The 26,168-nt window shown below is 57.0% G+C and overlaps 1 protein-coding gene and 1 non-coding gene across 7 annotated transcripts in view; both read left to right on the top strand.

Annotated features, from left to right (window-relative positions):
• CYTH1 (cytohesin 1) overlaps window positions 1-26,168 on the top strand; it is an 80,095-nt gene that overhangs the window by 50,350 nt on the left and 3,577 nt on the right. For 3 of the 6 annotated variants that reach the window (XM_023244157.2, XM_045045292.1, XM_019818339.3), the window contains exons 2-12: window positions 8,776-8,858; window positions 10,370-10,434; window positions 11,987-12,053; window positions 12,346-12,464; window positions 12,788-12,868; window positions 13,276-13,388; window positions 14,310-14,458; window positions 14,837-14,949; window positions 20,167-20,245; window positions 23,632-23,703; window positions 24,344-24,498. In XM_023244157.2, the coding sequence (XP_023099925.1) occupies window positions 8,776-8,858; window positions 10,370-10,434; window positions 11,987-12,053; window positions 12,346-12,464; window positions 12,788-12,868; window positions 13,276-13,388; window positions 14,310-14,458; window positions 14,837-14,949; window positions 20,167-20,245; window positions 23,632-23,703; window positions 24,344-24,498 (1,096 nt within the window). Of the gene's footprint in view, window positions 1-3,552; window positions 3,749-8,775; window positions 8,859-10,369; window positions 10,435-11,986; window positions 12,054-12,345; window positions 12,465-12,787; window positions 12,869-13,275; window positions 13,389-14,309; window positions 14,459-14,836; window positions 14,950-20,166; window positions 20,246-23,631; window positions 23,704-24,343; window positions 24,503-26,168 lie in introns of those variants that run through there. The other 3 variants (XM_045045294.1, XM_023244156.2, XM_045045293.1) reach the window with 3 other exon arrangements.
• Window positions 16,349-16,450, top strand: LOC111557890. Its single transcript, XR_002738301.1, has one exon. It is a non-coding gene; the product is annotated as a U6 spliceosomal RNA (small nuclear RNA).

Genomic DNA, 26,168 nt, shown 5'->3' with positions numbered 1-26,168 from the left:
TGTTTGCTAGTTCTTAGCATTTATCCAAAGCAGATGTTGTTAACTTTGTTTTTCTCAAGCAAACTTTTAGGGTACAATTTTATGACTTCGTCCCTTTTCCTGCCTGGAAATTTGACCTCCTTTCCCTTTGGTTGGCTGGCTAGTCTTGGAGTTCTAGGATTTATTAGATAAAATGTGTCAATTCCCTTTAGTGCGTAAGGTAAATGGTAGAATAGCTTGTTTTTTCTCAGGACGGTTTATGGGGCTGTGTGTGTTTTGTTTTGTTTTGTTTTTTAAGATTTTATGTTTAAGTAATCTCCACACCCAGTGTGGGGCTCAAACTCACAACGCCAGCACCTAGAGTTGCACGCTCCTCCGACTGAACGAGCCAGGTGTCTGTGGGGCTGTTCAATACATGTTCTGTCATTGGAGAAGGGCGGTGATGATGACAGGCCCATTCGTGGGGCAGGGTGAGGTGGTGGCTTGCCCAAGGTCACAGAACTAATTAGATGAGGAAAACCCCCAGCAAGTCTCCCCTCCCACCCCAAGCCCAGATAGCTTCTCTTCGGAACTAAGGAGGCTTGAGTCATTAGGGCAGTGGTTAGATGAGCCGACCGGGGTGGGAGCAGAGTTTTTCTTAAAGATGCGAATATGGGGGCGCCTGGGTGGCTCAGTCGGTTGAGCGTCCAACTTCGGCTCAGGTCATGATCTCGCGGTCTGTGAGTTAGAGTCCCACGTCGGGCTCTGTGCTGACAGCTCGGAGCCTGGAGCCTGCTTCGGATTCTGTGTCTCCCTCTCTCTCTGCCCCTCCCCTGCTCATGCTCTGTCCCTCTCTCTGTCAAAAATAAACAAACATTAAAAAAAAAATCCAAACTCTGTTATCAAGATGCAGAATATGGTTATAAAATCATTAACGTGTCTGCTCTTCTCCTAGTCTGTTAGCAGGTGCCTCGGGCCTCTCTGCTGAGTATCAGTTATGTTAGCCACACGCTAGTTTAACTCTTTTCCGTCCACGTCGCGTATGCGCATTCCTTCAAAATCTCCTAGGCCGTGAGCTGGCAGTGAGACACTTTTAAATCACTCTACACAAAAGTGAAGTCATGAGTCAGTCGTGGCAGACGAGCACACTAAGCAGAAACGCGGGAGTCGGGATATTGCTGTTAACTTTTTATGTGTTTATCTTTAATCACGGTACGATGCACACAAAATAACATCTATCGTTGTAAGTGTAGGGTCCGGCTCGCATCGTTGTGTGAGCAGTGTTCAGAAGTTTTCCGTCTCGTGAAACTGGAACTCTGTCCCCAGCAGCACCACGTCCCCCTGCCCCCTGCCCCCTGCATTCTCCTGTCTGTCTCTGTGGATTTGGCTGCTCTAGGGACCTCACAGAAGTGGGATCCTCCAGCACGCGGCCTTTCACGACTGGCTGACCTCACCGAGCGTGCTGCCCTCAAGGTCCATCCACGTTGGGGCAGGTGTCAGAACTCCCTTGCTTTTGGAGGTGACAATGCAGTGTTCGCTTTTACAAAGGATTGCCGTGGTTTCGACTTGCAGGGAGGAAAGCCCTCGGTTTTCTCAAGTTGGCAGACTTCCTGTGAAGGTGTGACGTGATCACGTGTGCTGTTGGCTCGCGGGTGCCCACGGGTTCCTGGCTTCAGTCACGTCTGTGTGCTCCGTCCGTCTCCGTCCCCCTCCCCACCCCCCCCCCCCCTTGCCCTCTGATCCCCGTCCTGAGGCCTATCTGTAAAGTTGAGGCTCTCAGTGAAATCCCTTCATCATTACAGCTGTCTGTGGTCCGTATCTCCGCGTGGTGCCCGGTCCCTGGGTCGTGCTGCCATTTTGGCTTGTGTTCTCCCCGTCTGAGATCTGATCCCAGGGGTTTCTCGTGTCAGCTTGGAATTGAGAGTTTTGTGAAAGTTGGCTACACGTCCATCTCCGATGCCTGAGTTCTTTCTCGTCTTTTGAACTCTTCACACTGCGAGTCTCGGGGATTTCCGGGGAGACCGGGTGACTCACCCCCGTCGGGTGGGGCCGCGTGAAGCGTCCAGCTGGGACGGTCTGCACAGGTGTGGGGGCTGTGAGCACCGGCCCTCTGGCCTTGGGTCTGTGGCGGGGAGAGAATCTGCCTTCCTCCCACGGACAGTTCCCCGGATTGGCACCCGTGAACCCCAAAGCTGTTAGTAAATAGCTGTGTTCTCTCTAGAGCTGGCAGCCGCTTCCAGAGGGTGTAAGGAAGCTTGATGCTTCACTTGGCTGCTGCTGCTGCTTTAGGTGGGGCTTACGTAGGTTTCTGAGGCTGTGTGTTTTTTGTGTTTCATAGAACGTACAGGTCGGTAAAGGGTTTGGCTTCGGTTAGCTGGGGTTCCTCAGGTGCTGGTGCTCTCTGGAGGGTGGGGTTGTGTCCGGACACAACGTTGCGCTCCCCTGGCTTGGGGGCGGGGTGGGGGCGGATTGGACCAGGGTGTTTTCTCCTGTCTGTTTACCTTCTCCACACTTGGGGGGAAGGGAAGCGCCTTTCTAGACTCTTGGCTTTGCTTAAAACATTTCCCTGCTGTGCTGGTTTAAATTTGGACCCTTCTTAGCCACCGAAAGGCAGGGGCTGCATATAAGATGGGTGAAGATTAGGATTGGAAAAAGAAGACAAGCGCTGCGCTTTACAGGCGGGCAGAGGGAGCTGGCGTAGCCAGGGGGCCTGTGGAAGCAGGACAGGGTCCTCCACTTGGGTGGGCGGCTGCCGGCACTCCTGCTGAGCAGGGACTGCCGTCTGAAGAGCTGCCTTTTCTGTTGAACTTCATGGCGGACGGCCGGGCACCTGCTCGCGGCCGCGGCTGCGGAGCGGGGAGCAGCGGCTGCGCCATGTGCGGATCGATGGGAGCTGTCCCTTTAAGACAGTCCTCCTTTGTGTATGCTGGTTGGAGCGCATTTCAGCTCAGGGGCTCTGCCTGCTGGTTAAATCTGCAGAGCAACATTGAAATAAAGAAATAAATGGAAGCTTCCCTCGTGTGGCTTTTCTGTTCACAGCTGAGCACAATGGCCCCTTGTTGTTGTGGGCACTTTAATCCCCTCGGTTCAACTGGAACCCTGCGAGGGACTGGGGAGGGCCCATCCTGGACCGGTCCCCCTGCTGTAAGGGGGACACCTTGTCAATCGACCTTTGCGGGAATCGCTCCCGAGGCCCCCAGACCCCCAGGCGCTCTGCTCCCCGCCTTTTGTGCTCCCTGGTTGCCCTTCTTTTGAAGAGAAAGGGGCTCAGCCGCCTTCCTGGCACAGAAGCGTGGCTGCAGCACGTGGCAGTCGGGGGAGGGAGGAGTTGTTTGTTGCTGTGCCATCTGGCCCATCAGCCGATCTTTTACAGTTTAACCCTCATGGCTGCGAGGGAAAGCCACGGCGTGGATACATGCCCTTCGGGGGGTGCATGTGGCTGTAAGCGGCCTGCCGGACCCGGGGGCGGGGGTGGGGTGGGCTGGGTCACGCACCCCTTGGGCTCCCCAGCCACGGTTTCTGTTCTTCTTGCTGTTAAGTGACACGAAGCATTTTCCCCGTGGCATCTGTTTTCCTCGTGGGCAACGTGGGGGTGAAGGCTTGTGCTGAACGGGGCGTGTTACCTTGATGAGAGGCTAAGTGCAGGTGGTCCGTTCTCTTAAGCGCTGGGGTTTTCCTTGCCTCGGGAACAATTGCAGGAGCATGATGAGATCTAAAGCTGCCCTCCTTTAGGAAGAAAAGTTCTCGGAAGATTGGCCGAACCAGAAGGGAAGCAGTGCTGTGATTTAAGGTGGGCTGAGTGTGGGATGCAGGGGGGCTTAGAGAGCCTGTGGTTAATGTCAGGAGACGGCATCGGAGTACACGTGAACAAACGTCTTGTTCATTCTCACTGCAAATTAGCCAGAAGCTGCTTCCTTGTGACCACCAGGACATGGAAGGCCCGTCTTTCCTGGTAACGTAGATTAACGTTTTTTCATCTTAAAAATGCAGTAGCACCTACGTGTATTTTTTTTTTTTAAGCGAGTATTCAGGAGCCCTTGCCCCCCCCCCCCTTCCCAGACCCATTCCCCAGAAGCAGCCGCTAGTAATTAACTTTTTCTGGCTTTCAGTGATCGGTAGGTGCTGCCACACGCATATTAATACTCTCATCCCACTGATTATTTTATCAGCGTCAGAGATGGTCTCTTGACCTCTCTCACCGTGTGTCCTCTTCCTCTTCACTCTCCCCCTGTCCCATTTGTTGGTTCCTTTATTTTCACCTTTGGAACTTCCATTCACACGTTTCCGACGTCATTTTCTTGTTCCCGACTTTGTGGGTCTGTCGCTGCTTTTTGTAAGCAGGTGCCTGGCGCCCTCCTTGCCTTTCCGTTCGCCCCTCCCCCGGCCTCCGCTGCAGGTACCGCGTGATTTCCATTAGCCTTTGTGCTGTGTGTGCAGGCCGGCTCCGCAAGGTGACGGCGGATACGCCGCACCGTCGCGAGGATGTTCCTGCGGCTCGGCCCGGAGCCCGCGTGTGCTCTGCGGGGCTCCCCCCTCGGGAGCCGGTCCCAGCGCCCAGGTCCAGTGGACGCCCTTACCTTCCGCTGCCTGCCGCCAGCCGTGGCTGCCTCGTGATTCCCCTCCGGTGTCGTTTCTCTGTGTCCAGTGATCGTCCTGGTGCTGTGGACGGCAGGCCCAGGACCCCTCCCTTGCCTTCCCGTTGCTTCTCTGGGGTGCGGCTCCCGCAGCCCGCCATCGGTCTCCTGTTCTGATCCGGTCATTCTGTCCATGCGTGTGGGGGGTGTGCTCCCGAGGGAGCCCCATCCTTGTGAACACGTTTTCCTCCTCCCGAGGGAGCACGGGGGGACAAACGTGGAGTCCTCCTGTGTCTGAAATGATTCTGTTTTGCCCTCCCAGTTGACTGAGAATTCCAGGGTCAAAGTGGTTCCCGTGTGGACCCTCGAAAGCCCTTCCGGTCTCCCAGGGTCCAGCACGAACCAGCCACACCCTCCTTTCCCTTCCTGCTCACGGAGGTTCTCGGATCCTCTTTAATCCTCCAATTCTTGAATTTGTTTTCCAACTTCTGAACGTTTACAACGTATGTTTCTCTGGGGGTTTGTAAAGACCTCAGGACACTGAGTCCGTTTCTGCTGCTGTTTTCAAGTGCTTTGACTCTTTCTTCTGCGGGACTACCTCACCTTTATCTTGTAATCCTTTTCTGGCGGGGGGACAGAAATACGTTTATTTTCTAGGGGTGTGTTCTTTCGTTGTCCCTCTTTCAGGGTTTTCTGTTCTTTTCAAGTTTTCTTTCGTTCCGCTCCAGGGCGGGCTTTTGCTGTTCTTGTTCGGGTTGTGGGCTCCGCTGCCTCCGTGGGTGCAGGAAAGACACGGGGCAGGTTCGATGGGAGCTCCGCGTGCGGGGTGGGCCTCGTGTGCAGCGGGGGGGTGGGGGGGGCTGCTTCAGGCCGGCTGGGCACGGCCCTACTTTGCCGTAGGACAGCACCCGGGTCCCCCAGCCTAGCTGCTGGCCCAGTTCTCCTGTTTTGCCTCGGGCGGATACGTGTGCAAGAGCTTCGATGTGCGGGGTGCTGTGGACGTGGCAGTGGTGGGCACGCGGAGTAGGCCTTCCAGAAGGGGTCGGCACTCTGCTCGCTCTGTCCCAGAAGTTTGTTGAAATCTCTTCTGCCGGTGGCCCCTCTCCCCGTGGTCTTTGATGTTGTAGGTTTATAGCTTTGTAAAAATGCCTTTACTGTTTCTAAAATAGTACCTTGGAAGGGGGAGGGCCAGCAGCACATGCTGAATTTAGAGCACAGAAACTGGACGGTGGCCTTCTAGAGAAACGGTCGTGTGTGAGCGCTCACCCAGAACGGCTGGGCGCTGAGGTTCTGGAAACAGAGCAGCCACAGAGAGTTTCCATGTGGAACGAGGACTTAGTCTTGCCTCCGCCTGGGCAGGGACTCGCTGATCTGATTAAGCCGTCTCTGGCTTCCAAATCAAAGCCTGATGATTCTCCCCCATGGAACGGCTATTCAAAACGAACTGTTGCCTCAAATTTTCAAAACCTGTTATGTTAGAACGAATGTTTGTGTTCCAGGACCTCCGGAAGTTGTTTCTTTCTTTTTTTTTTTTTTTAATTTTTTTTTTTTTTAATTTTTTTATTTTGGGGACAGGGAGAGACAGAGCATGAACAGGGGAGGGGCAGAGAGAGAGGGAGACACAGCATCGGAAACAGGCTCCAGGCTCCGAGCCATCAGCCCAGAGCCCGTCGCGGGGCTCGAACTCCCGGACCGCGAGATCGTGACCTGGCTGAAGCCGGACGCTTAACCGACTGCGCCACCCAGGCGCCCCCGGAAGTTGTTTCTTAAAGGGACCTTCCGGTCCTCGTGGACTTAGAAAATCTGCTCTGTGGAATCCGGAAACGTTAGCATGAGCTCCTTTAAAGCCTGCTTTTCTCTAGAAGGGAGGATCTGTGTTTCGCCTTTTGTGCGGTCTCTCGAAGTAGGGTCGGCTCTGACTAGAGCTGATCTGTGACTCACAGGGGAGCGCTCCCTCGGTCTCAGGGACACGGCGAGGCCACTCCTGGAGGGTGACCCAGCCTGGGTTTCGGGGGTCCGCCGGAACCCCACAGCCTCTAGCGTTAGTGGGACCCCGTGCATTAGTTCTGCTGTGACCTCACGGCCACCGTTAAGAAAACGAAGGGTAAAATGATGGCGTCAGTGGGCTTCGCATGGGGAAGGCATGGTTTTGATATCGTCGTGTGTGGAGAAGATCGGGTCGTGATGGCAAGTGCGTTTTTCAGTGCATCTTGGGGAAGTTTAAAATTTGGGCACTTCTGGACAAGGGTGGGGGAGAGCCGGGTAGAAAAACGAAAAGCCAGCTTACCTAATGGAGCTAAGTTACCTGTGCTGTGGGTGTCGTCGTGGTGTGTGTTGCTTCTACCCTCTTGTGTCGTCTTCTGTGATTTTCATGAAACGTTTGGGGAAGGGAACTGGCCCCTGCGTGCCGTAAAGTTTCGGTGTCACAGTTCGAAAGAGAGTCGTGGGTCCTACGCTTTCAAGCAGGGCTGCTCTTCCAGCTCCGTGCTGTCCGGGAGAAACATATACTCCGTAGGGGCACCTGGGTGGCTCGGTCGGTTAAGCTCCGACTCTCGGTTTTGGCTCAGGTCACGGTCGCGCTGACTGTGCGGAGCCTGCTGGGGAGTCTCTCTCTCCCTCTCTTTCTGCCCCTTCCCGGCTTATGCTTGACTCACTCCTGCTCTCTTTCTCTCTGTCAAAATAAATAAATGAACATTAAACACAAAAAGAAACGTAATATGAGCTGCGTGTGCAGCGTTACATTCTAGTAGCCCACGTGAGAGCCACTTAGAATCATCTTTTATTCATCAAGTTTCGAGTTCAGTGTGTAATCGACATCAGCCGTTATCAGAGAGATCTTCCCTCTCTGGGTAAAGTCTATGCCCACCGTCCCTCTCAGACGGGTCCAGTCACATCTCAGGTGCTTCGTAGCCACGTGTGGCCCGTGGCTCCTGTACCACGTGGTGTGGCTCTGACACGTTTCGGCGCCTGCGTGAGTGTGCAGGCATCCGAGCGCTGGCGCCTGCGTCGGGCCACAGGGGGGCCTTTCGCTCTTGTCCCAAAGGAAGCAGAAGCCGCCACCTTCCAGCTCCCACTAAACGCCAGGCGGGGCGCGAGGCACCCTCTCTGTCGGACTCCGTGCGTGCGGCAGCCCGACGAAGCGGGTGAGGGTGTGCGCCTGCTTTGCTGGTGACAGCGTGTGGCCCGAACGGGCCGCGTGACTTGTGTAAAGCGACCCTAACTGGCGTGTGGTGGGCTGGCGCCGGGATCGGAGCCCAGGGTTTCCCGCTGCCAGTGCTCGTTTTCCCCACGGACCGTGTGGCTTCCCGCAGCGCCTTCAGAAGGGTCACCTGCGGGCTTCCATCCCGCGTCCCTGTGCTTACGGGCGAGGAGAGGCGGGCTCAGAGGAAGAGGTGCTTCGTGGGGAGAACTGTGCCTGTGAATTCGGCACTTTGTTCTCAGGATGAGAGCTGATTGAAACATATTCAAACAGGAGCGCCTGGGTGGCTCAGTCGGTGGAGCCTCTGACTCTTGGCTTCACCCCGGGCCACGATCTCACGGTTCTTGGGATCGAGCCCCACATTGGTCCCTGCGCTGACAGCACAGAGCCTGCTTGGGATTCTCTCTCTCCTTTTCTCTCTCCAAATAAGTCTAAAAACACCGTACTCGACCGGAAGGGCGTAAAGCAGCGAGAAAAGTCTCCGTGACCCAGTCCTCAGAGCTAAGCACTCCGTGGGGGGTACATCCTTCGAGATTTTTTTCCCCTGTGCGTGTGTAACCCGTCCCCTCCCCCTCCAGCAATGGCACCGAAGCGTTCACGTGGTTTCGCAGCCGCTGCCCCCCACCCCCCCCCTTAAGGGTGCCACAGAAGCGGTTCGGGGTTCGGGGTGGGCCCGGCGAGGGGGCCGAGGCCTCGAGAGGCTGGCTCACCGGGGCCTGACGTGCCCCCGCTGTAAGGGCTGAAGGTGGCCGGGGCTCGGCTGACGGTCCTTCCATCCCCGGCCCACCCCATCTGACCTCAGGCCGCCTTTTCCCTCTCGTTTCCATGGCAAGTGCTCGTGGAGCAGCGCGGCTCTCTCATCGGGGTGCTCTCTTCCGTTGGTGAAGCCGGTGAACGAGCGAACGAACGGGAGCCAGAGCTGTCCCCGTTTCCAAAACGGGCTTCTCGCCGCTGCCGTGGTGTCCTTGTCCTTTTGTGGTCTCTGGAGTCTGTTTATTTTTGGTGACAAAGCTTTCTCAGTAACATTTCCCTCCTTTCTTGTAGTTCCCAGTGACCTGACAGCAGAGGAGCGTCAGGAGCTGGAGAACATCCGGCGGAGAAAGCAGGAGCTGCTGGCCGACATTCAGGTAGGCGGTGCCAGCAGTGACACGTGCGGTGTGACAGGTCCCCTTCCCAGAGCCTCCTCACCAGGTGTCGGGAGTTGACCCCCCCCCCCCCGGCCCCCGCGGCCCGGGGCGGAGCCTCGTTACTGACTCTTTGAGGGGTTGGGAAGGCCCCGCCCAGCCGGTCCGCCGTCCTAGGTGACCCCCAAGTGGAGCCCGCGCTGCCGCGTGGGGTGTGGGTGAGGCTCAGGTGCTTGGAACACCGACCTCAGGTCAGGCCCGGACCCGCGTCTGGTTCTGGCGCTGCCTCTTTCTGGAGGAGTGACTTCAGACGCAAGGATCCCGGCTCTTTGAACTTGACAACGAAGACGCGGTTGATAGGTTGCCGTGAGGGTTGAATGAGGTCCTGCTCACCCGGGACTTAGCGTGGCTGCGGGTCCCTAGGAGACACCTAGGCAGCCATGGCTGCTTCACCAGAGTTTTTCCAAGCTCCTTGGTGTAACCGCCACGCTTTGTAGAAGTAAGTCATAGGGGCGCCTGGGTGGCTCAGTCGGTTGAGCGTCCGACTTCAGCTCAGATCATGATCTCCCAGTTTGTGAGTTCTAGCCCCGCGTCGGGCTCTGTGCTGACAGCTCAGAGCCTGGATCCCATTTCAGATTCTGTGTCTCCCTCTCTCTGACCCTCCCCTGCTCATGCTCTGTCTCTCTCTGTCTCAAAAATAAATAAACGTTAAAAAAAAAAATTAAAAAAAAAAAAAAAAAGTAAGTCATAGAAGCCATTGGTTGGGCTCCTTTAGCCCTCCGGGCAGGGAGCTCGGGAAAGGGGAGGGCGGGGAGGGGACACACCCTGTGACCCCAGAGCTGCCCAGTATGGAGAGGAAAGCCTTGCTCACGGTGTCGGTTTCAGTATCTTTGATGATCTGCACAAATTCTCGGATTCCTGTTTCACTGATAAATGCCGGGAAGTCTGAGCAGATGTTCACTCAGAGCCCCCTTCACCACGCCCGTCCAGCCCGTCCAGTCCGTCCAGTCCGAGGGTCTGCTTGCCTGCCTTGCAAAGGCCGGAGCGTGGGACGGACGATCCCCCTGCCGGCCGCTTGGCGGCAGTGTCGGCCCGGGCCAAGCACCCCCGGCCCCGCAGCCTGGGCGTTTGGGCAGCTCTTCCCGAGTCTCCCGACACCTGCTGGGCTCCGAGAGGCTGTCTCCGGGCTGCCGTGTCTCAGTGGGAAGGCTGTGTTTTGCACAGGGCACACGACTAGAAGTTCTGTCCTAGACCGTAAGCTCCTCGAGGTCAGGGGCCGTCTTGCTCACCTTTGGTTCCCTGGAACGCTTCCTTCCTGGCAGGAGCGCCATAAATATTTGTCGAATAGATGAACTTCCCACTGTCTGTTTCCACGTTAGGGTTTTTTTGTTTTTTTTGTTTTTTCCCTGGTTTGTCTTTATTTCGTTTTGGTTTATTTGCTCTCGTTTTGGTTGGGGGGAGTTCTAGGAGATACGCCAGGCCCTCCTGGTAATTCCGGGCTGTCTGTTTTGTAGAGGCTGAAGGATGAGATAGCAGACGTGGCTAATGAAATCGAAACCCTGGGGTCCACAGAAGAAAGGTGAGTCTGTCCGGCCCCTGCTTGCAGCACACGGACGGAGAAAGTGCACTTGCTGTCCTCGGTCCCCAGCAGGCACACGCACCCCCTGGGGGCCTTCGGTGCGGGGGCTCTGACCATGGGGGCTTTCCACATCATTGCAGGGTGCAGGGCTGGAGCCAGAGAACCCCGAAGGCCCCCAAAGCCTGAAATAGCCCTTAAATGACTGTGGTCACTGCCGCCTCTTCCCTCGTTGTCCGTGGTGCTTGCGTTTTAGAGTTTCTGTTTTCCCTTTGTGCCAAGGAAAAGCTTAACGCTGCCCACACCATTTCCAAGGAGGAGAGCGCGTAGACAGGACATTAAAGCGCCACACAAGGAGCGTTTGCAGGTTAACCACGTGAAGCGTCAGTGACTCCAGAGTTTAATTTTGAATGGGGTTCCCAGACCGTTTTCTAAGTACTTAATGCGATAACGGGGCTGTTTCTAACTCTCTACACGTCTGTATTTTTCTAAGCCTAAGTCCCCTGTCTGGCTTCCTAAGACCATCTGATTTTGTTATTTTAAGCGGGTGTGGGAGGTGCCATTAGAGATTAGTGTAACCCACGTTCTGCAGAAAGTGGCCAGCTCATCACTTTTGGGCCCCGTGTTGTCACTTTGGGATTATAACCTTCTTACTTGCCGTTACAAAAATTTGTAGCTCTAAAGCAGCGGATAAATTAGGGTTCGTCAAAATTTAAAGCTTGTGCTCTTAAAGATGCTGTGAAAAGAAAGGACTAGGGAAGCCACAGACCAGGAGAAACGTTTGCGATGCGCGTGTCTGAAATAGGATTTGCCTCTAGAAGGTGTATGTGGAACACGTGCTAATCAGTAACGAGAAGACGGCCCCGATGAGAGCGGGCCGGGGGTCCCTGGTGTCGGCGAGCCCTGGGGATAGAGTCGCGTGGCCGTGGGGAGACGGCGTGGCACTTTCTGGTAACGTGAGGCTGACGCCCGTGCCGTGGCCGGCAGGTCAGCGCCCCGCTGTTCATTCGAGGGAGATGAACGCGTGCGCAGAAAAAGGCGTGTGTGGGAGTGCTTCCTGCGCTCTGACGTCACACGGTGCCAACGGGAGGCGGCTGCAGGCCACGGGCCTTTGTCCCGTGGGCAAAGGGACGGGCGGAGGGAGGTAACGCACGATGAGCTCACACAGCGCACCCTTGCTGGTGGTGAAAATGCTCTACAGCTGGTTATGGTGATGGTTGCACGGCCTCGTGAGCTTACGAGAAGTCGTTCGAATGTAGTTAAGATGGGTTTATCGTATGATGTGTACATGCGACCTTAATGAAGTTTCTTTAAAAGTCACGTTACAAAAAAAGGAAACGGGTGGGGTAGAAGGAACAAACGAACGCGGCGTCAGGGTCAGGATTCCAGCCGACCCGCCACGCTGAGACCTACGTAGGCCCGTGCTTCCCTGGGTAGGGTTTTCAGAAATAAATCCCTGTGAGCCGGCGGACGGATGCAGGCGGGGACGATGGCGGTCCCTCAGAACTTCCCGACCGCCTGGCGCGCCAACATGGCCATGCTGGTTGTTTTTCAGGAAGAACATGCAGAGGAACAAGCAGGTGGCCATGGGCAGGAAGAAGTTTAACATGGACCCTAAAAAGGTAAGGTGCTGCCGGAGCCCTCGGGCTCTACGACAGGGTCTCTGCGGTGCTCGGTAGAGTTCCGCGGCGCCCGTCCCAGCTCCCTGCCCTTCTGTAGAGCACGCGTCACGTGGTCCGCGCTAAGCCGTGGCTCCTCAGCTGGGCTCCCCCGACCCCGTGTGTCAGCCGCCGAGTACTTATTAGACACTTCCCGTGTGTCCAGAGTGCCCACACCCGCTCTTGTCTGCCCTTCCGCCTCCTTTCTGGATGTTTCCTGGGTGAGCGTCATTGGCGTCTGTGCTGCCTTTTCTAGGGGATCCAGTTCTTGATAGAGAACGGCCTGCTGAAGAACGCTTGCGAGGACCTCGCCCAGTTCTTGTACAAAGGGGAAGGCCTCAACAAGACAGCCATTGGTGACTACCTGGGGGAGAGGTAAGGCCTGGAGAGACACCTGCGGCAGAGTGGGTAGGTCAGGAGTTCCGGGAGGCTCTGAGCCCTCGAAGAGAGTCTTGTCCTATGGCAGCGGTACGCACACTGGCACGGAGAGGGTTCTTTCTTCTGGGGAACAGTGGCTGGCGTCGCGGAGGCGTGGGGACAGAGGGACGTGGCTCCTTCCTTGCCGTGTGTGCGGAGCCCACGGGACCGTGGCACTCAGCATGGAACACTGCCTGGCTGGGGACGGCCTGATTCTCAGAGTCGGTGCCTGACTTCCGCCCCCGCCCCCTCCCCCCCGCATCTTTTTTTTCTCTTGATAGAGACGAGTTTAATATCCAGGTTCTTCACGCGTTTGTGGAGTTACATGAGTTCACTGACCTTAACCTTGTCCAAGCGTTACGGTGAGTGAGTTTGAGGAGGGCGCCCCAGAAGGTGGGAGGGGCACAGAGAGAGGGAGACACAGAATCGGAAGCAGATTCCGGGCTCTGAGCTGTCAGCACAGAGCCCAGCACGGGGCTCGAATCCACCAACTGTGAGATCGTGACCGGAGCCGGAGTCGGACGCTCATGCGACTGAGCCACCCGGGCGCCCCGTGAATTTTTTTCTAATTTTCGGCTTGGAAAACCCTCTGATTCCCCGTCTTAGAGTAGGAAGTCAGTAGTTGGCGCACTTCAGAAGCCAGCAGCCAGCAGGTTTCCCTTCGTCCCTTGGGATTCAAATCCACGGGGAGTGTTAACAGCTGTACCTGCGGAAGGTGGGGGTCTCCCCGGGCCCCAGCCCAGTGACACGGCGCGTCCTCACCACTCAGGCAGTTCCTGTGGAGCTTCCGGCTGCCGGGAGAGGCCCAGAAGATCGACCGCATGATGGAGGCGTTCGCCCAGCGATACTGCCGGTGCAATAACGGCGTGTTCCAGTCCACAGGTAGGGCAGTCCCGCTCCCCGGTGCTGACCGCCATTTTGCACGAGATCCTTCCTCGGCTCTGGACAGTTCCCGAAACAAAAGGTTCACGCCGGGAACGTGGATTTAGACGTTGGCTACGATAGTGAGAAGTTGGGAAGGATCCAGAAGTCCAGGGAGGAGGGATGAGGGGGGTGGGAATCTACGTCGTAGTGTCTGTGAGCGAGGCCACGTGCTGCAACCACTAAAAATCACGTTCTTCATCTCCGTGGCTGGCTTATCTTGTAACTAGAAGTTCGAAAAGCGCAGCACAGGAACTCCAGTCAATACCACCGTGATCCCGCCGTGGTGACGGGCGCGAGTAACGTGCAGTGTGCCGTGCGCCCGAAACTACTGGAACGCCGCGTGTCCGCTCTGCTTCGGTGTGAAAAAAAGAATTAAAAAAAATTATGTGTGCAAAAAGAGGTTTCATTGCCCCGAGAGAATGCTAAAGGTTAGCAAGATGGCAGGATTCGAAACAGCGTGTCTGTTCCGATTCCAGTTCCGTCAGGAGGGTGCGTCCTGAGGTACGTTAGTCACGTGCTGCCGGTGGGCACGTCCGTTCGTTCGTGGGATGGAGGAAATAAGTTGTTACCGGGTGGTGGCATCAGAGGTGTTCTGTGTTTTCTTTCTTCCACATTGTCCTGTTTTTCGGGTTGTCTGCGGAGTAGCCGCTCTCCTTTAGCGATCTGAAAAATAATCCCCTTTAAGGCCTGAACAGTCGCCGCGCCGTTTTGTGTCCCGCCCTCTTTGGTTAGTGGTATGTAACTTTCAGTTAGAGGGCGTCCGGGCATGAGGATCGGTCTCGTTCTTTCGAGAGCACGTCTTGTGTTCTTGATCTCGTTGGGTATTTCTTGTTCCCTCAGGTGGGATGTTTCTGATCGTTTGTTTGCTTTTCTCTTTAGACACTTGTTACGTCCTCTCGTTTGCCATCATCATGTTGAACACCAGCCTGCACAACCCCAACGTCAAAGACAAGCCCACCGTGGAGAGGTTCATCGCCATGAATCGCGGCATCAACGACGGAGGAGATCTGCCCGAGGAGCTGCTCCGGGTGAGCGCGCTCTGACCGGGAGACAGGGACGGGGACAGGAGAAAGGCCTGTCGCTTAAGTGTGTGAATTCCGTGAAGGCGCGGGCGGTGTGGCCGGCCGGGGGGCTCGCTGGGGGACAGGGCAGTGGTTTAGGAGTCTGAATCTCAAAGCGCGAGTGCAAGTCCGGCTATACTTTCCTTTCTTTCTTAATTATCCACTAGGCACCTTATTTATTTTGTCCCTGGGAGCCGCCTGAAGGCAGCACTGGTCACGCTCTGCTGTTCTTGGTGCCTAACAGACGTGTGGCCCGTAACACGTGCTTATTGCGTGAATGAAGAGAAAGGGGAGGGGGAAGATCCTTCTAGAACCAGAGACATGCAGTGTCCTCTTTTATCCCAGAATCTGTATGAGAGCATAAAAAATGAACCCTTTAAAATCCCAGAAGACGACGGGAATGACCTCACCCACACTTTCTTCAATCCAGACCGAGAAGGCTGGCTGTTGAAACTCGGTAAGTAACGCACTCTGGGTCAGGACTCCCGACGCGGAGTCTTAGGACGGCCGCACGCGTGCGCTCACACACACACACACACACACACACACACACACACACACACACACGTGCGCTGTGGGGTGGTGGGGGTTGGTGACAGGAGGCGCTATGGAGAGCGCAAACGAGTTGCTGTGAACTCGTACTCTCCCAGCAAGCTCTGCCTCCAGAAGGGAAGCGAACGCACGGTCAGCGCCGTGCCCCCGTGGGATATGTAGATACCGCTGGGGACAGACTCACTCTGCGTGAACACGGCTCCCGTGGGCGCGCGCTCCACGGTTTGACTCCGGAGGCGATCGACCGGGTTTTGTTGTGAGGCACTTCCCAGAGGACCTGGCCCTCTTCCTCTCTCCGCCCTCTCAGTCCCCGGGAGGGTGGCCAGCGGCGTCCGTCTCTTTTCTTGCCATCACACCGAGCGTATCTGGTGCTCCCGCCTCCCCCTCCCCCCCAGCGCATCATCACCTCCCCCTGCATCCGGCTCCCACAGGCAGTGTGCATGGCAAACCTGAGCCCTTGGCTGCAGCGCCACCCACAGCGGTCTTCCTCCTCCTCGGGCAGTGGTCCCCCCGCCCCCGCCTCCTCTCCAGCCAAATCAGCCCCCCTGATGGTTTTTTTTTTTTCCCATTCCCAAAAAGAACGAAAAAAAGTATTCGTCTTCCCTCTGCCAGAAGTGAGGCCATGTTGCTGAGGTCTGTGGTCCTGCCTCGTGTGCAGGTGACAGAGTAACCAAGAGGAGAAGCAGCAGTAGGGTTTTCGTGACATTCATGCCCACACGTGACTATTTCGTTAATTGTTCCAGAACACGGGGAGAGCCCCTGGACATAGTCACAGCGGTGTTTTGGCCCCGAGAGAACACGTACGTTCCTGTTGTCTTGTGCCTCCGCCTTTTGACGCACGGTTCCCTCATCGTCAGGAGGCGTTTGCTAGAATGATCCCCCTCTACCGTTTCAGCCGCTAGTCCCGGTGAAGTCAGAAGCTGTTTCTCTCTTGCTCTGACACCTCTGGGAGCCGCTGAAACGGAATCTTTCATTTCTGACTAGTTCAGGCGGCGGTAGGATTTCTATTTCCTTTAAAAAGCATGTGTTTCGGTCTAATGACTTAATTTGTAAATTCTCCTCAAAGCACCGGTCAGAGGCTTGACCGTCTCTCGAGTGAGTCAGCATTTCTCCTGTGTTCAAAAGCCAGTAGAACCTTTGAAGATAAGGCTCTAAAGCCGCTCACCCCAGAGACCGCCGTCCCGCTCTGTGTCTTGACTGCCCGGCGGGTCGAGCTAAGAGGAAACCCGCTGGAAATGGGAAAGTACACCCCAGCTTGGATTTACTTCCCCTCCAGTGAAATTTGTTTCGGTGCTAATGCTGAGTGGTAGCTTTGACAGCCCAGGTGCTAAAATTAGAACAGTGCAGAGAAGATCTTGGCTCTTGCACCAGGATAGCATGTAAATTCATGAGGCATCCTGTATTTTTAAAAGGAAAAAACATGAACGGAACGTGGGACTTGTTATCAGGTCCTCGAATTACCTTTTCTAAACCTCCTCCAAGCCAGGAACCAACCGTTCGCATTGTGTTTTCGTTGTGGCCACTTAGACTCACCCCCGTGTGCTCACAGGCTGCGGAAGGCAGGGCCTCCGGCCGCCTGCAGCGGTGTGTGTGTGTGTGTCTGTGTTTGCAGATAGCCGTAAGAACGCGTGTTCTCGTGTGCACACACATGTACGTATGTATTCGTGGGAACGTGTGTGCGCGTTCTTGCACACGCTTCACGAAGTGGTCGGCATCTGAAGAAAGACAGTAAACCTTCCCCGGAGTAGTCGTCAGACTCTCTCAGCTCTAGACTCTGGATGTGCTGATAAACATTAGCTTTGTGAGGACCGACCTGTAGCATTTTGGGGGCCCGGTTTTCGGTAGCGCCGCGGACACTGCCTTCCCCGGCTGGCGTGTGGCGGTTCGAACCGGCTGCCCCCTTCACGCGCCAGGCAGTGGCGGGTGTCCCGCTAGGGATTTTCGATTTTGACTCCCCCAGGCAGACATGAATGACTAATACGTTGCACTTAAAGGTTAAGGAGTCGGGTTTGATTTCTTTGTTTTAATTTTCTTTTCTCCCTCATTTGTATGTTTCCATGATTTTGGCTCTCCTTTTCCTTGCCCCAAACTCCAGGAGGTATGTAACCCACCCCCCCCACCCCCCCCCCCCACCTGCTCGCTCGCTCTGCCAAGGCCACTCTACTTGCCTCAGCGTTTTCTTATTTTGTTCCTTTCGGTCATTTTGTTTTTTAATCGCTGGTGGTAGTGTTAATGCTGCTTCTAACTTACTGTACAGTCCCTAGGGAACTGGTCAGGATCAGGGGTTCACGGTTTCCCTTTTACGACGAGTACACGGTGCATCAGACAGCTAGGTACCAGGCCGTGGAATAACGGAAACTTTACTGACGGCGGTAATGCAGGAAAACCTCCGAAGGGCGGGTTTCTAAAAGCAGAGGGAGAATTCACTGGATTTTGCCTCGGAATGACTGGCCAGGCGAATCCTGTGTGCGTTGCATTCAAATTGGCACCTGTGAATTACGGTAACTTCTCCGGCGGAGAAGAGGAGGAAGGGGAGGGAGGTTTGCCTTCCCAGTGCCACGTGTGCTTCTGGTATGTCCTGAGCAGAAGGCACACCGGGACAGGAAGTAAATGACACAGCTTGGGACATTGGCCTTTGCGTGAAACAGGGAAATGGCATCTCCTAAACTCAAAGTGATGCCAACTTGGAAAAAAAAAGACAAAACCCAGAAGCCCCTCCCAGAAGTCCTGGGGATGAGGGGACCGCATTACGCCCTCGGCTCCGTATTTCACGTTCTGTTTTTCTCCCTCCTCTTTTTCAATGACTATTGTTCAAAACCCCAAATTGGCCCTTTGGTCATGTTGTTGGTATCTCTTCTCCATTTGCTGATTTGGGGAGTATGTTTTTCCTAGAGGAGGAGCCCCTCAAGTGTGTGCTCCAGCGTTACTCGAGCGGAGAGCTGCACGTATGTAGAAAGAACAGCCCTGACAGTGACATTCGTTAGAACCTTCTGGGGGGTTGTCAGCTCTAGGGAAGAGGGCGCCTGGCCGTTACGGGGGTGGGAGGGGTCCTGTGAGTTCCACAGGGACTGTCCTAGGTGCGCGCATTGGTCTGTCTGCTTGTTTCATGTCTGTTTCTTTCAACATGGAAATGGCCCCCCGCGACCTCCGTGATCCCTCACGGCGGAGGTCTCTGTAACGCAGCAGATTGTCAGGGGAAATCAAGCTTTCATAATCAGGGAGGGAATCTTCCCGGCTTCGCTTTCCTCCTAGGTTTCCTTCCACCTTCTTCCTTTCCGCATCTGACCCCTCCTCCATGCCCTCCGAAGCCCCGAGTGCCCCTGGGTGGTCCTGTGGGGGGAGCGCATGGGAGTCAGCATGGTCGAGGTGTCCCGTGTACAGAGCCCTGCGTGGGGATGACGGCCCACGAGGCAGAAGAGCCGATTTCTCAGGCCCTCGAGTGGGGGAGGGGGCTTCCTTTTTATAACATATCGGCTCCAGTTCTAAATATATTCCTTGTTTTCTTTGCCATCCTCGTTTGTTTCGATGCTGCCCAGCCTTTCCCATTTTCCACACGCATGTCCTATTTCCACCTGTGGTTTTTCTCCTGATTCATGCCCTAGGGCCTTAGGGACCGGAGGCACAGGCTCACCTCAACCGGCAAACGGCCGCAGGGGGTCCGTCCTCGCTTGGCGCTGGCACAGGGCCCCCGGCGGGTGGGCAGCGTGCGCGTGCTGACGGCAGAGCCCTTCGTAAGCTGGGTCTGTGCCGCTTAGAACCGTGGCGCCTTGTGATGGGTCCCTTAACCTCCCCGGGGTTCGGGCCCCCACACAGAGCCGGAAGAGGGACCGGAAAGCCCCACGGTCCCGCTTGATGCCGGGACCAGCGCTGGGTGCGTCATTCCCGTCACACGACGGGCAGTGCTCACGCCCCGTCGGGAAGCATCCTCGCACCTGGCGGCACAGCCTTACAGGCACGCTGCTCTCAGCTGCCTCTGGCGAGGGGCAGGAGAGCTCTGCACCCCAGAGGCCTTTGCGAGGCGCGGGGGAGCGATGTTCTCTGTAGGCAGAGTCTCCACAAGAGCACGTGCTGCTGGGGCAGCAGGAAGTGCTTCCAAAACGGCACGCGTGTCACGGCACGAGAAGGCCTTGGCCTAACTCGTGTGGGCTTTGTGTCCAGAAAGCCGCCCCTTGCCCGACGTGGGCGGGGTTGGGACGGGCTCGGCTCACGGCCGTGAGGGGCGCACAGGTGGCTTCACTGAAACCGCTCGCGGCTGAGCCTCGCTCCCGAGTGTCCCCCTCCACGTAGGATCGCGGCCCCCCCGTTGCGGTCTCACTCAGACCTCGCGGAGGGTGAAGGGGCCCCTGGGCGCTCGCGGCCGCCGCTCTTAGCGCCCGTCTGGCCCGCGGCCCCTCCTCCAGCCCGTCGTGTCCGGAGCTCCAGGTGGGGAGCCCGGGCTGGGGAGGTCCTTGAGCGCTTTTTGCGCCTGGGCTGGTCCAGGACTCTGGGGAGGTTCCATTGGTAGGACGCCGGCCCTCAGAAGCTGGGAAGCCAGAGTAGAAGCTCACTCGAATCAGGAAGGTGGGGTAGAGGGCGAAACCACGGGAGTCTGAAACCTGTAGATTTGCCCCCGAAAGGGGTTAACACGTCTGAGTCCCCCTTTCTTCCCTCCCGCCCCCTCCCGCGGAGCCCCTCCACGTGTGCCCCGGGCCGGGTGACCCGGCAGTGTAGCTCGGGCTGGGGCTGCCCCTCTCCCCCCTTTCTCTTCTGTGGGCCCGTCCCCGCCACGCCGGTGGGCTTCTGCTGGCGCGTCTCCGGCCCAGTCAGGCTCGCCCTGCGCGTCCTCCTCGCCCGGCATCCCTCCCCGAAGCCATGCTCTCATCCCACCATCCCAAGCTCATCTCCGGGGGCCGCCCGACCTGCTTGCTGTGCTTGCTCCCACGGACTTTCACTCTGTGAAAGGCGCTTCTGTTCTGGCTCTGTGTCTTGTCACGGATGTAGATTTTGCCATGGCCTCCATGTTCTCCCGGTGCCTGCCCCCGCCTCCTCCTCCCTCGCGCTCTTCGAGGGGAGAGTTTCGTGCGTCACGGAGCCCGCTCCGGCCTGCCGGCCTCCTGTCGGACACGCGTCTCTTTTTGCTCTGCAGGCGGCAGGGTCAAGACTTGGAAAAGGCGCTGGTTTATTCTGACCGACAACTGCCTTTACTACTTTGAATACACAACGGTGAGCGCCTGCCCGTCGGCTGTGGGACCAGGGGTGGGCCCGGCCTCCGTGGCCGCTGCCGCTCCGGTCCGATGCGGTTGGAGGCGGCCGTGGGGAGGGGGCGCAAGGGGACCCGAGGCGAAGAGGGGGAGCCGGGACGGACCCCAGAGCCGGGGGCCCCGAAGGTGCTTTGGGCGTCTCGGCGAAGGTGGTGTGGCTCGGAGCCCACGTCCCCCCGCCGGGATCGGGGCAGGAGAAGCCTGGAGGGGCAGGCGGCAGCCTGACAGGACAGACGGCGTTAGAAATGGGGTTCGGGGCCGGGTCCGAAAGAGTGAACTTGGGTCAGGTGCCAAGGAAGAGTTTGTGGCCTCCCGGAAAGGGAGGTGAAGGAAATGGCGTTGTGGAGAACGCAGATGTTCAGGTTTGTGGAGAGGCAGTCCAGGGGTGAAAGGCCTAAGAGGGGAGAAAGTGAAACGAGATGGGGGGGCGGGAAACCACCTGCAGTTTTAAACTGAAGTTTTCTTGAAGCGTGCAAGTTTTGTTGGTTTTCAGTGGGAACGGAATAATAACCGTAAATACGTGTTACATGTGAGTTTTTAAAAAAATTTTTTTAACGTTTATTTATTTTTGAGAGACAGAGAGACAGAGCGTGGGGGGGGGAGGGGAGGGGGCAGAGAGAGAGGGAGACACAGAATCCGAAGCAGCTTCCCTGAGCCGTCAGCACAGAGCCCGACGCGGGGCTCGAACTCCCAGACTGTGAGATCGTGACCTGAGCCGAAGTCGGACGCCCGGCTGACTGAGCCACCCACGCATCCCCAGTCTCTTGTGATAAGAGCCTATGAGAACGAAGATTACAAGATAAGACCTTTTCTGAGGCTCCCTCTGATGCAGCCCCCTGAAAGCCTGGGGGTCGGCTGGGGCCCCGCCCAGCTCCCCACCTGCAACTCGATCCTCTCTCACGTCTCTGGTGGGACCCGTGCCTTGGATGAATCAGGGCGGCTGAGTTGGGGACAGCCGGTGTCTGTTCTGACCCTCCTGCGGCAGTGAGGACGAGGAAGTGTCTTTTGTAGCCAACCCAGAACGAGCGTTACTTAAATGGAAAATGAAAGTCCCGGGTGCACAGCTTAGGAGGAGCCGCGGCCCCGGCACGTTCCTGGCCCCGCTGCCAGGTGGCTTTCTTTGGCGGCACTCCCTCACCGTGGACGCCATACGGGTGTAACTTCTCACGCGGCGAGTATGTATCAGCCTGTGATTCAGGCACTCGTTCCGAGAGGGAACCACTTACGACAGTCATTTTCTGCCTGTTTCACCCCCAAAGCACCACTCAGAACAGCGTGGTACCTTCCTCTCTGTCCCCTCCCATCCCCTGCCCAGCCCAGATTTTGCCTTTTTCCTCAACGATCTCAAGACTGAGGACATCTTAAAAGTCGTGTTTGGATTCTTTCATTGTTCTCCGGGTCAGAATGAAACACGTACAGGCACGCGAACACAATACGCCCGAGCACTGGCTCAGTCTCCGTGGCAGTGCAGTGAGATTCTAGAACCCTGTGTCCTTCGGGGTGCTGACCGGCGGCATCATGGAGTCCTGCACTCGGTGCCAGCACTGCATCAGGCCGTCGGAAGGCAGGGAGGTTTCTGCAGACGCTGAGGGGGCCTCACAGTTAACGTGGTGGGCAGAACTTCCACTCAGAATCACCTAGAACAGCGACGGGATCCAGTAGCAGCAGGGGGTGGGGGGGGTGGGGGCGGGGACGGGAAGAGGGACGACCCCTTCGGCTCACCAGCAGGGGCGGGGGCATCTCTGTGAAGCCCCCGCTGCCTCCCCATTGCCCTGAGTCGGAGAGAAGCAAACCCAGTAGAACTGTTTCCCTCTTGTGATTGGCCAGCAGTAAAGTCTGACGCTGGGGAGGGAGTGGTGATGTGGGAAGAGTGAGAAGATGGGCCTCACTCTGCAGCGTCAGGGAAGGCTCTGGGCTGTAAACTCAGTTGGGAAAACTGTCCACCGGGGGTGTGCGTCCACAAGCATTATATCTACCCCAAGCTGATGTTGGACGTTCGCAGTCCCCAAGGAGAGCTGCGGCTCGGCAGGTGTCTGAGGAGGCCCTGCCCTTGGCTCCCCGTGCTCTCGTGAGACCGTGGAAGGGGCCGGAACACAAACTGTCCGACCCCCCCCCCCACCCCAGGTTCAGACTGGAAAACAAATGAGAATCGCAATGATGTATTTAGAATATAGCTGTGTAATCGTAGGCTTGTAACTTACGTATTAACAAGTGAAAACTTCAAGGAGAACAGATCAGCCGAGAATAAAATCCCTATCGTAGAGGAACGATTGAGACAGTCAGGGAGCTAGTATCTGGAAAAAACAAGTATTAAGCCAGTTCGAGAGAAGGTAGCCAGTTCTGGAGGACAGAGAAAGGTGATCCCAGTACCCAGATCCTGGCATCTGCATGCGCAAGGACACCCTGTGTCATGTGGGGTCACGCCTGGAAAAGAAAAGGAACCTGGGTCTGCAAATCGAGGTGCACAGAGTCTCAGGGACATTTGCCGCAGGAGCTTGGTGCCCAGCTACGCTGCTGAACGTGGAACGAAGTCTTTGGCTGTCGGTTGGCTGCATATCCAGGAGAGGGAGGTGTGAAGGTTGACATCAGATGTCTGGCAGGCGGGGAGAGAGAGAGAGAGAGAGAGAGAGAGAGAGAGAGAGAGAGTGTGTGTGTGTGTGTGTGTGTGTGTGTGTGTGTGTGTGTGTGTGTGTGTGTGTGTGTGTAGGGGCCTTTGCCAAGAGGGGAAGTGCTGGAGGGGGGCCACTGGGGCCGAGGGCAGGCAGGGGTGTTGTAGCTCTGTTCCGGACAGGAGTTTAGGTGCATTTTTAGATGTCCGTGGGGTTGTCAGGAAGGCGGTTTCTCTTTGAAGACGGTGCAGTCTGGCGAGGGGGAAGACGGGGCGCGGGGTGAGTCTATACACACAGCTCGGCCCCTGGCATCTGGGGCACCGAGCAGGGCACCTGGAGTGAGACCAGGGCTTCCCGGGGTTGCCGACACTGGAACACGGGCTGATGAGATGAGGCGGGGGGGCCAGGCAGAGAAGCGGGGTGGTCTCCTGAGTGGGAGCGGCCAGTGTGCTCCCCGCTTGCGGGCCTCCCGTGGGCTCTTGCCACATTCAGTCTTTCAGGAGCCTCCCCTGGGCGTTCTCCTTGCAGAGGCCCCTGGTTCCAGGGGGCCCCATACCCGTACATTCCTGACCCTTTTCTGATTCTAGAACGTAGGGTGTGGGCCCTAGAGCAGATCTGTGAGCTCGAGGCCACGGGGGAGGAGCAGAGGAGCCGGGGGAGTTGTGGGTGAGGAACGCGGCAGGATGCGTGCTCGTGCTTGTGACGCCAGAAGTAAGGACTTCATGTCTCTGTCCTGCAGGATAAGGAGCCCCGGGGAATCATCCCGTTAGAGAATCTGAGTATCCGGGAGGTGGAAGACTCCAAAAAACCAGTGAGTATTCGGGGGGCAGGGGGACAAAAGGGACGGGTGTAGCGGGTCTTTGACAAGGACTGAAATTGCAAAGATCCGCTTAGAACTGAAAAGTAGCGTCGTTCCTCTAACGTGGCCTGCCTTTAAAACTATCTTCCGTGTTCAAACCAAAGATGAGGCAGTAAGTGACCTCTTCGTTCTGTCCGTGTGGCTTAGTGTCACCTGTTGAGGGTCACACGAGGGATGGAATTGTCCCTGCTTAAAAGGCAGTGGCAGACGCTCATGATGGGGCCACTCGTGGGAGGCCCTTCGGGTACCTTACAGATCCCTCTCCTTGGGAGTCCGGCGACGCGGCTGGGGGCGGGGGCGGGGGCTAAACCGCATCCCTGTGACGTCCGGCTCTCCCTGCTTTCGGTTTGTTGGGAGCAGGACAGACGTGTGTGTATCTGGCTGGTACCTTCGCTATCAGCCTTGTTGACGTGCAGCCTACGTTCTGCAGATATCCACCTCTAGGCTCCTCTTCCCCGTGGGGAAATCCGCATCGCCTATATTTTACGGAGGTCAGGACAGTCTTTTGAGGAGCAAAGTAACGTTGTTTCTGTGTCGGTGGGCAGCTCTCTCAGATCTTTGTCGCTCTGTCCCTCTCTTTTCTGATTCTCAGAACTGCTTCGAGCTCTACATCCCCGACAACAAAGACCAAGTAATCAAGGCCTGTAAGACCGAGGCCGACGGGCGGGTGGTGGAAGGGAACCACACGGTCTACCGCATCTCAGCCCCGACGCCCGAGGAGAAGGACGAGTGGATTAAATGCATCAAGTAGGTGGCATCTGAAAAATAGACCTGCTTTCACCTGACGAGGGCTCTCACCTCTCTCAGGCACTGACTTTTCAAATTTTAATTTTTTTTTTTTTTTTTTTTAGAACAAGAGTACAAGTGGTTGGCGGGGTGGGGGTGGTGGGGAGAGAAAGAGAGAGAGACACAGAGAGAGAGAGAGAGAGAGAGAGAGAGGATCCTAAGCAGGGCCCATGCTCAGTGAGGAGCCCAGCACGGGGCCCGATCCCGCGACCCTGGGATCATAACCTGAGCCGAAGTCAGAGTCGGACGCTCGGGCTCCCGGGTCACCCAGGTGCCGCTCTCAAATGCTTTAAGGCTGCGGCTGTTGAGTGCCGCCCGCCTCTGTCCTGGGTCCTGTGTGAGAGCTGGAATTCCCAGGCTGCTTTTCAGTGGGTCTTTATTTTTTTTTATTTTTTTATTTTTTTAACGTTTATTTTATTTTTGAGACCGAGAGAGACAGAGCACGAACGGGGGAGGGCCAGAGAGAGAGGGAGACACAGAGTCCGAAACAGGCTCCAGGCTCTGAGCTGTCGGCACAGAGCCCGACGCGGGGCTCAAACTCACGGACCGCGAGATCGTGACCTGAGCCGAAGTCGGCCGCTTAACCGACTGAGCCACCCAGGCGCCCCTCAGTGGGTCTTGAGCTGCTTGACCGCGACAGCGTGTTTAAGAGAGCGCCTCAAACCGAGGCTTCCCAAAGTGCACCTCGTAGACCCGAGGAGGGGGCGGGTGACCGGGCTGACAGGCACAGGTGCCATTTGTCCAGCTGGTCTCCCACGTCGTAGGAAGCAGGTCTCGTTTTCAGGACGGCAGCTCAGTGGAGATAAAATATCATCACGTTTCGTGAGTCTCCCTCGGTGGTACGTTGTCCCGTTTACAGGGGAGGAAACTGAGGACCGTGGAGGTCGTGTAATTTGCCCAGAGTCACATGGGTGCGACCCAGGGTCCCAAGACCGACTCGCACCGTTCACGGCTGCGCTGTGGGGAGGGAACACGGTTGTCAGGGTTACGGAGGTACAGACAGCAGCGGCCCCGGGCTCGGCTCTGCCCGCCTGGCTGAGCGGCACGGTGCGGGGGTGACTGTGGCGAGGGCTGTCCGCCTGTGGTGAGCCACCTCCTCCCTCCCTGGGACCTCTGTGGGGCCTGTCCAGACGGCCATCGTGCCCGCGCGTGTGGTGTGGCTGCTGTCTCTGAGAGCGCGTCCTTGCTCTCCCCGTCGGGTGCTTGGTCCGCCAGGCGTCACCGGCCCTTTCCTTAGTCTGCTCGTTACTGGGCTCTGTGACTCCCCCGGAGTCCAGGGGGGCGGCCCTGACCGGGTGACCTGAGGCCCTGCAGCCCCGCACGGCCCCTGTGACGGGCGCTCTCCCGCCCGGGCCACAGCCTGCTCCTGAGGGGAGAGCACTGTAGCTTGGAGTCTGCTGTGGTGGCAGGGCCAGGGTGAAAGAGCAAACAGATGAGTGAAGGCGGGGCAGAGGACAGACTCACCCAGAGTCAGCCCGGAAGTCCTTCCTGGGCGCGCCGCCTGCCCTCCCTCCCGCCAGACCTCGGCTTCCCCACGGCACGGCGGTGAATGGCGGGCTCCCTGGTGACTGGGCACGCCTCCCACCCCTTGGGAGCGATGGGGAAGGTTCCCGGGACGTCTGGGGGTGAGA

This window comes from Felis catus, chromosome E1 (assembly GCF_018350175.1).
Source record: "Felis catus isolate Fca126 chromosome E1, F.catus_Fca126_mat1.0, whole genome shotgun sequence".
NCBI lineage: Eukaryota > Metazoa > Chordata > Mammalia > Carnivora > Felidae > Felis > Felis catus.
Note: the sequence above shows the minus strand (reverse complement) of the source record. Positions and strands in the feature narration are given on the sequence as shown.